This window comes from Camarhynchus parvulus, chromosome 5, assembly GCF_901933205.1.
Source record: "Camarhynchus parvulus chromosome 5, STF_HiC, whole genome shotgun sequence".
Taxonomy (NCBI): Eukaryota; Metazoa; Chordata; class Aves; order Passeriformes; family Thraupidae; genus Camarhynchus; species Camarhynchus parvulus.
The window spans coordinates 32,507,321-32,517,035 of record NC_044575.1 but is presented as its reverse complement, the minus strand read 5'-3'; the positions used below and the strand labels follow the sequence as shown (position 1 = coordinate 32,517,035).

The following is a 9,715-nucleotide window of genomic DNA, read 5'->3' as shown; positions in this document are numbered from 1 at the left end:
CCCAAAGATTTCATTACTTTTCAAATTCATCAGACAGTAACACTTCCTGCAAATGTCTACTCATCCCTCAAAATATTTTTTTAGTACTTTCCCTTCATTTTACTTAAATTGGTATTTTCAAAACTAATATCAAAGTTTTGTGTTCTCTAAACATTACTCTCATAGCATTTTTAAATGACTGTAACTCCACAAGAAAGATGTTATTATCTTTAAACATATTTATAACAAAAAATATCTGAAATTACACCTATTGTTCTATCATATAAAGTTATTTTGATGTGCAGTCTTTTCTGCATAATGAATGTTAGGTAGTTTCAAAGCTCTGGTTTGCACATAGAGCACACTCTGAAAGTACAATATAAATAAAATAGTTTATTACCAGTATTTTAAAAGAGCTCTACAATATGCTTTCAAAACATTTTATACAGTATTTTGTCTTTCAATATGAAACAATTCACACAAGAAGAAAAAAATCTCAATATATAACTATAATCATAATTAATATACTGAATTTGTCTGTCATACAAAAGGCAGAGTAACTACAGACTGTTTCCAAGTATTTTCCTAGTTTTATTCTCACTGAAAATGGAAAAGAATAACATGTATGAAAATAAAACTCCTTTTACCCTTCATATTCACCAAGTACCACAACATTCATGCCATTTCAAAAAAAAAAAAATCAAATCAAACCCATTTTACTTAAATAAATATGGTTCTATTTAAATACTAAAAAAATTGTCATGTATCTTACAGGTATGTTAATTTAGAAACAGGAATAAGAACGTCAGGATTCAGCTATTCAAAGTTGCATAACAAAGGATGTATCCTAAAAGGTAGTTTTTCAGAGGACAAAAAAGAAGAAACAAACTTCATTCTTGTTCGTTATGTATGAAGCTCCACTGCACTTGCACTTCTTGCCAGCCCCATTGGCACAATGGACAAAACCATCTACTTAGTGGAAAGTAAAACTACAGATTCTATTAATACAAAATCAGAATTACTTAATTTCAGCTAAAAGTAATTTTCAGTCTCTTATATTTAATGTAATGAGAACATGACTTCCTGACAAAACTGCTCAACTGAGTTATTATCACATCTTAGAGAACATTTCTTTTACTGGTTCACTTTGTATGCCAGAAGGAGACTGAACAGAGAGTAAGCCCATTTTTAACCTTAATGATAATTTCTTGTCTTCTTTTCTCACAGAAAAATAGCTAAGTAAAGTATAAATTGGCCAAAAATGCTAGAGAAGGCAAGGGATTTACAAGGAAGTAAAGTTAATGAAGTGTTGAAATGAATAAATTGAGTATAAATCCCCATATTATAGCATTATCTCCTTGTATTTTATATAAAAAGGGAAATTATCCAATTCCTCATGTATAGCTCTCCAAGCACGTTAAGTGTAAATAACAAAGCAGTTCTTTTATTTCTATCCTATAGGAAATAGAATATTCTATAACACCACATCAACATTCTTCTCATTGAATTTTCTCCCCTTTTTCTACTTTTTCTACTCTCTTCTCTTTTATCTAAAAATAACTTTTTTTAAAGTATGGGATAAATACAGCAATAATCCTTTGCTTGGAACATATGAGGAGCCAGAAGAAAGTAAAACGAGCTTTTTTTCATATTCTCAAAATTGCCTTTTTGTCTTTACTGAGTTTAAAAGTGTTACATTTTCCCATATAGTATTTTCTGTTTAGTGATAATTATCTTATTCATGGAACATTGTAGATTACTGCAACACTAGTGATACAACATGAATGTGAATTTATAAATTTAATCTAGCCAAGGGGAATGCAAAGAGCATGTGGGTTTGTTGCATTTTAAAAAAACATCTCAACATGAATATCACACAAATTATATTAAGTAGAGAGTTCTTTAGACAGTAAATTAACTTCACCAGGTCATCTCTGTAATAGAAAATATAATCCTCTTCAGTTAATTGTTTGGCTTAATATAAATCTTCTATAATTATGCAATCAAAAAATTTAAAAATTATTTCATAGGACATTATCCTGTTTTGATAAAACTAATACATTCTCTGCTTGTTCCTCAGTGGAACTAAGCTTTAAGCTCTCTTTAAAGTGAATAAGGTGGTGTCTTTTCAAATGTGGGGCCTGTCTGAATTTTTTTCCACAAACTAAACATTCAAATGGCTTCTGTCCAGCATGCATTAGGTGATGTCTTTCAAGCTTAGAAGGAGATTTAAAAGTTTTAAAGCAGATACTGCATTGATATAATTTGTTAACAGCTTCACTTTTTTCACTACTTTCAGAAAAATCATGCCAATAGCTGTAACAGCTTTGCTCTGTTTCCAAAAATTTACTGCACAAATACGGCTGTGGGTTTCTACTGCTGGTGTCAAGAACAAAATCCCCCGACTCAATTTCAACTTTGATTTCAGCTGCTTGGTTTGACTGAATCAGCTCAAATTCTTGAAAGCCAGATGGCTGTGAAGGTGCTTGAGAGTAACCTGAATAACCCACAGGCTGAGAAGACATAAATTCAGTGTGATCTCCCTGGTGATTGAAAAGTTTGTTCAGGTTTACAAATTCTGCCTGGCAAACGGGGCTTTTACAGGCTCTCTTTTCAGTATGGGTGAGCTGATGCCTTTTTAAGTGAGCTGACTGTCTAAATGCCTTCCCACAAACATTACAGCCAAAGGGCTTTTGTCCCGTGTGTATAAGATAATGTCTTTGAAGTTTGGATGAAGATGGAAAAATTTTTTCACATCTGTCACATTTACACACTTTGTGTCTGTTATGTGTATTTTTTGCAGAAGATGAAAAAGCAGAGTGAAGTACTTCTGGATTATCAAAAAAACTATCATTTGATGAACCACAAAAAGCATCATCTTTATTATCCAGTGAATCACCAACATTTAACATGCTTTCACCAGAAAGCACATCTTTTAAATTACTGCCCGCGTCAGGAGGTTGTGGGTACTCTTGCCAAGGTAATGGCACAGCAAATGTTCTTTTCATCCGACTACAAACTGACTTGTGCATGTCACGCTGGCTCCGGCGCTCCTTGGAAGGTTTAGTAGGCACAGGCTGATCACAACACTGATCCCCGGCTGTGACTAGGTCAGGACTTCCAACGTGACCTGATTTAATTTTTTTTCTGTCAGTCAGAGAAAAATCTGTTGCCTTTCCTCCAGTATGCTTCAGTTTCATCAGGCTCTTATTCTTCCTGTTGACTGCATGTCTGTGTGCTGTTGTACCATTGTTTGAACTTCTGCTGTCTTTTGGATAACAACATTTGTGTAACTTCAGAAAATGCTCTGTTTCAAAACACTGGTCACATGCTGGGCACTGAAAGGGTACAATATAAATTGAGTGCACATCATGTAGGTCATTCTCCTGTGACTTGTGTGTATCAGCATTCTCAAAACTATCCCATTTTCCTTCCAATATGTTGTGTGGTCTGGGATATTTAAGAGTCTTTGCTTTGCATACAATATTGGGGAAAGTCTTATTTCTGGCATGGAGCTGTTTATGCTTCATGAGTTTGCTCTGTATTTTAAATCCCTTCTGACAAAAACAGCACTGAAAAGGCCTTTCTTCTGTGTGTGTGAGTTGATGAATTTTCAAGTGTGTTGACTGTCTGAAAGATTTGCCACATGAAGAACACTTAAAAGGTTTCTGGCCAGTGTGAATAAGGAAGTGCCTTTCTAGCTTGGATCTGGATGGAAACGTCTTGTTACATGATTCACAAGTGTGAGTTTTCTTCTTTCTCCTTCTGGCACCACATAGATGATCTGACTTGAGACACTGATGCAGCATCCACCTCTCTTCAGTTGCAAAGGGTTTCCAGCACACAGAACAATGAAATATGCCACAAGTGACCCTTTCTTGTTCAGAATTCACATAGTTTTCTGTTTGCTTTGTATTATTCTCATAATTTTCATTATGAAGCTGCTGATGCTTTAAGAAAGTGATTACATTTTTGAAGTTTCTATAACAAACAATACACTTAAAAGGCAGATTATGGGTTAACTGATGCCTCTCCAGGTGGACTAACTGCCTGAATGTTTTATTGCATACATGACATTCAAATGGCTTTTGACCAGTATGTATGAGGTAATGCCTAGCTAATTTTGATGGAGTTTCAAACTGTTTATAGCACATGTCACAAATATATGGCTTTTTCTTGGGTATCTTAACAGCTGCTACACAATGCTGAGTTTTTAACATTTTTAAAAGGTAATTACACCTCGCCTACTAATTTCTTCAGATAGGTATTTCAAGTGAAATCAAGTGCATACTAAGATGGAAAGCTGTAGAAGCAGCAAATTTTCTTAGAAGAGAGATTCTTAAATCCCACTGGTTCCTAAAATAAGAAAGAGAGTATTATTTAGCCTATATTAATGCATATTACCAAGGTTTGTCTCTTGTTTTCTACATAAGATACCAAGAGTATCTAGATTAGCACACTCTTGATTTCATTTAACTTTAAATACTTTCCTTGTAACAAAGTAATCACTAGTTGCTATGCAATACAGAAAACCTAGATTACTTTCCAGAAGAGAAACAAATTTAAGTCATCTGTGCTCTAAATGCATCTGTTCTTCCAAATAATACACAGTTCAACTACGTTAAATTAATTTTAAAAAATTCAAGAACTTATTGTAATGAATGTCTTCTCTATAGCAGTAATTCTAACTCCTAAGTATAATATTTATGAAGATGAGAGAAAAAGAGAACTAAGATTTCTTGCACTTCAGAAATACATTAAATGAATGCAGTGTTAGTGAAAAGAAAAACATTTAGCTTCAATATATTGTTAAATTTACTATTCATGTTTCTGCATCTTATCAACGTATCCAGCAGTATAATCAATTTTGATTTCTCTCACAATAGCAAATGCTGGAGCCAGTCAGCAAGAGCAACACACTAGCCACAAACTATAACCATAACAAAGACAACTTCCAGAACATGGAAAAAACACAGGGTACGTCTCCTGTCTCACCATAAAGCTACAATATCAGGGTTGCGATGCCTAGCCATACATATACTGTGAAGTCATCACAAATACCAAGGTAGTTAGCATAATTTATCATAATTTTTGTTTTAGTCTAAACCAAAATAGTGAAATAGTTCTAATTGTCTTTGAATTTTCAACACAGAACACAGTTGGGCAAGCTACTGTGCCTCAGCTCAATGACTTACAAAAAAGAAAAAATAATTTGCAGGTTTCTGAATGCATGAAAAGTTATTAAAATATTCATAGGAACAGCTAGAAAGTACCTCAACCAAACATTTAGCCCAAGCCTTCCACTGTGAGGCCAACCCATGTCTTGACAGCCTCCAAAGTGGTCTTAAAAACTTCCACTGAGAGAGGTTCCTTAACCTCAGCAGGGCTCCTGCTTCAAAGTTTCACCTCCTCATGAAGCTTTCCCTTGCACCCAGCTGAGCCTTTCTTTACTACAAAGTTATTGTCAGGGTTCTCTGCCACTACTTTATGTATTCAAAGTCTGCTTTCTCCCCTTTTAAAACTAGGAAAATTCTGGGGTTTTCTAAGTATTGCTTTTAGATTCACAAAAAAAAAAGTGATTTTAATCATCTCTGGACCAATTTCAGTTAATCACTTTGTTCCTAAATTGCAGCATTTAAGAAAGATTAAGTATTCCAGTCCACAAGCATACATAGTACAAACAAGAGAATATAAAACCCTCTATGATATTACCAATATAAAAGAAGAGGGATGAAGGGAGCAAACTTAAAAGCAAGAGCATAACAGTTAGCACTTGAGTTGTAATATCAAACTACCACAAATTATAGTTAGTAGAAATACCTTGTGTATCTCACAGTTATTACAAGATGAATATTTATTCAACATACCAGCAGAATAAAAAATTAATTTCTTCAGTGTCTCCAAAGCCCCTGTCACTTCACAAAGAGATAATGTCCTTATTTTTAAAAAAATTCGTAAGTATCCAAAATCTCTATTCAAAGTAATTGCAAAGAATAAAAGCCTACTGCATTTTAAGCAAGTTACAACTTGATTCAAGAAACATGCACTAAGACTGAAATTATCTGGTGAATCAAGATTTTTCTTAAGCTTAATGGAAAGAAAACCTGGTAATGAGGTAGAATTGTTCCATCCCTAACAGATATGTTCCTATGTAACTGTAGGCCTTAAGCAAACATCCAAATGCTCCTTATTAAGATGTGACTGTCACTACACTGAGGAGTTTCTTAATCTCACTGAAACAGTTCAGGATAGATAAAACAGTTGAGAAAGTCAACTCTTCCTTTCCAATACTCTTTTCCTGTACAATTTTAACAGCCACTCAGTTTCAGTCTCATTTTGAAGATGAAAGAAAACACAACACTTTTAGGAGACCCCCTTTTCCTCCCAGTTGTCACACCATGTGGATGCTGGGAGTTTAGAGAGAGTAAGTGTGTGACACCAAATGCTTTCTAGTTGGTGCTACCATGAACCTAAAGACAGGCAGGCTGAGAAGAGGAGAAAAGATCCTCTGCTATGCTGAGTTTCTGTGCAGCTCAAGGCAGCCTCCATTAGCAGGGAAAGAAAACCTCCCGAGGAAGAACTGTAAAGAGTGATGAATTTCAGTTAACGTACTGTCATGCAGATCTAATTTACACATCAGGAAAATGCTCAAACACTACAGTGACATGCAAAGAAAAGAAGTCCGAAGTAAGAGACAGCTGTGGCATATTACACAAGGGATTTTGTATTTAGCTTATAAATTTTTTAAGATTCTATCTGGTGAATGAGGAAAATGCTCTGTAGTACAAGGTGTCAAAAGCAGAGTAGAGCTTCTTGCTGTGATCTTCTTGCCCTGTGAAAGACTGAAGGCTCAGATAAGCTAAACCAAGGGGATGCAAGGGAGGGAGAAAGAGCCAAGACAGAGCATTACTGTGTGGCCCAAATATATTTTCAAATCCTATTTACTAAGGACAGGCATCTCCAGAGCTATTTCAAGGTGCTCTGTGCCTTGGACATCTAAGGAATAAACATGCTGCTGCTGAAGATCAAAGAGCAAAAGACAAGCTCGCAATATTGCTTCCTGCTAGCCTTGAAAGTACACAGGCTTGTCCTAATTAGAGTTAGAAAATGTACCTCACTATGTGATAAGGATTTAGTTTCTGGCAAAGCTCCAATTTAATATTATGCTGTCTCTACTTTTCATCTCGCCTGCAAGGTCATGCAGAAAAATAGAACCAAGGAGCTACACAGGCCACTGAAAGTTCAGAGAGGACCCTCCTAAGTAGTACTGTTTAATAATTAACTGTTTCCTTAATATTACAGATGGCAGCAAGCTACAAGAAAACAAAACGATGATGGAAGAAAATTCTGAATCCAAATCCAGTCTTTGCTAATCAGAAAAGTTTGCATTGTAGGGTGGTTTTTTTGTTGTTTGTTTTAAAAAGCTCCAATAAAAAAAGTAAACAACCAACCAATCAGGAAGAGGGTACTTAAATAAGAAGAAAAGCAAGATCTACAATTTAGGACAGAATAATCCCCTGGTGCAGAAAAGACCTAGAGTCTAAGTTGGAACAGAAGGTGAATATGCCAAAGGCTACCATCCATACCAGGATGAGTGAACAGATGTAAAGCTTTGAGAAGACATAAATCTTCCTTCCTACTTACTTACTACTGTTTAGAATTCAGCTAGAGTAGTCTATCCAGTTTTGAATACTGCCCTCTGAATTGAGTCAAACATATGAATTGATCAGAATGAATGAATTCAGAGAAGAGGATCAAGAATGATCTGAGCTTAAATGCAAAATGTACAAGAAAAGATTAAACTAACTGGGAACATACAAGCTAAAAAAGAGGAGACACAATTAAGAAAAATAACACACACACACACACCTTGCAAGACAAAGCAGAAAAATCACTTTTAAGGGAAACAGAAATAAGCTGTTCCCCAAACCATTTATTGTTGTGAATGAAAATGGCTTCAAATTACTGTAGAAAAAATTCAAGTATATTATTGTCCTTACAGCTGCAAAGTGTTTCTTAATGAGCATACAAATAAGTTATATGGAGAAATTCCTCTGCCTGCATTGGAGGTCTCCAAAGCAGGTTGTACAAACGCTTCTCAAATTCACACACCCATACAGCTGACCCTACATAAGAGAATATATTCTTGTATTGTTTTTTGGTGACTCCTTATTGTAATTCAAAACAAGACATTTAGGAATTGAAAATTCAATATATTTCAAAATTTTCCAGGCAAGATTCTTCTGCATTATTCTTAGTATATCTTCAAATCCTTGAGGCACACTAATACTTATAATCTCCCAGAAACAATTATATAAGGAAACAAATTATAATAATAGATGTGTGAAGAAACATAAGGTGCCTCAGATAACGCTAATGACTCAAAAAGAAAGTGAAAATGTAGCTGCTGATTTATGAAACAGCATGCCAGAGAAAGGAACCTGAGCACCAAGACAAACATGTTGCCCGCTGGATTTCCTCACCAGCTGTCCTGAAAGAAAAGTTTAGATTGCTACAATGGGAGAACAAATCACATCAGAAATAGAACCTTAACTCGCCACTTACACAGAAATCAACAACAGGCATTATGGCTCCTCAAAGTTAACACCATTTATTCTCTTCTCTTTTCCCTGTAACTGTCCGCTACACTTCCTGAAGCCAACCGAAGTAAAAGATGTATGATGGTGAAGCAGGGCTGGTTTAAGAACAAACGTACGTTCTGCTTCAGGGGCCTGAGACCCCTGCGTCTGACACCAACACTCCCCCAACAGGACTCACGTAAATGCAGTCAGAAACCTAAGAGCAGGTGTCGAGGCGGCCCTTACGGACACACACACACACACCCCCACACCCACACACATCCGCAACACCCTCGCCCCGGGCTGGCTCTCCCTCGGCGCACAGCGGGTCCCGGCTGGGCCCGCGGCCGCCCGGCCCCGCCGCGCTTCCCCCCGCGCAAGGAGACCCCCCCGGCCCAGCCCAGCCCGGCCCGGCCCCACGGTGCCCCGGGGCTCGGCAGCGCCGCACCGGGATCGCGCTCGGCCCAGGGAAAGAGCAGCGACCGGGGGCGAAGAAGGGAGCGACCTGGAGAAGCAGCTACCGCACCTCCACCTTCCTCATCTCTCCCGGGATTGCTGCCGCCTAAACTCTTCCCCCCGGATGGCACCGGGACAGCGGGAAACCCGGGCCGGTGCTTTCCGTTCCCCCGGCAATCCGGCCCCGCCCGCCGCCGCTGGGCCGCGGCCGGGACCAGGGGCGGGGGAGGCTTCATTGATGTCATTTATGCCCAGGCAGAACATGCCCCCGGCCCTGCTGATGAATTTTTAATTGGTGTGGCACGTTGTTCCGTACGAACAAGACACGTTTTCTACTGCAACCACCCAAAAGCACTTAACCGATACCTGGTGGTTGCAGGGTTGCAAGCCAAGCACAGTGGCAGAGTTATACTCTTGTTATGTATCAAACGCACCGCAAAGCCAAACCTACTGGCCTAAAAGGCCGGGAAATGGTACCTGGAAGGGAAGAGGAGGAGAGACGCTTGCCCGGGAATTCTAAAAACACCTCCAATTATTTGTGTACACAAAGGTGATGGGTTTGCCTCCTCTGCAGGAGAACGGGAGCAATGAAGGGCTGGAGCTGGGGGCTGAGGGATGGATGCCTGCCCAGCAGTAGTCAGATCTCCCTCGGTGGCCACAGCCTGGCTGAGGTTACCTCAGAGGAATGGCCAGCAAAGGGC

General features: G+C 38.1%; 1 protein-coding gene across 4 annotated transcripts; it reads right to left on the bottom strand.

Moving 5' to 3' along the window:
- Positions 1–384: 384 nt before the first annotated feature.
- On the bottom strand, positions 385–9,192 carry ZNF770 (zinc finger protein 770). 4 transcript variants are annotated; one of them, XM_030950519.1, is made up of 2 exons: positions 9,091–9,192; positions 385–4,335 (listed from the first exon to the last, which is right to left on the bottom strand). In XM_030950519.1, exon 2 carries the CDS (start codon positions 4,197–4,199, stop codon positions 2,004–2,006), a length of 2,196 nt encoding a protein of 731 aa, XP_030806379.1. In that variant the 5' UTR covers positions 4,200–4,335; positions 9,091–9,192; the 3' UTR covers positions 385–2,003. The 4 variants fall into 4 exon arrangements, with proteins under 4 accessions (XP_030806379.1, XP_030806376.1, XP_030806377.1 ...); XM_030950516.1 differs by having other exon boundaries at positions 9,064–9,186; XM_030950517.1 differs by having other exon boundaries at positions 9,007–9,156.
- Positions 9,193–9,715: the final 523 nt, after the last annotated feature.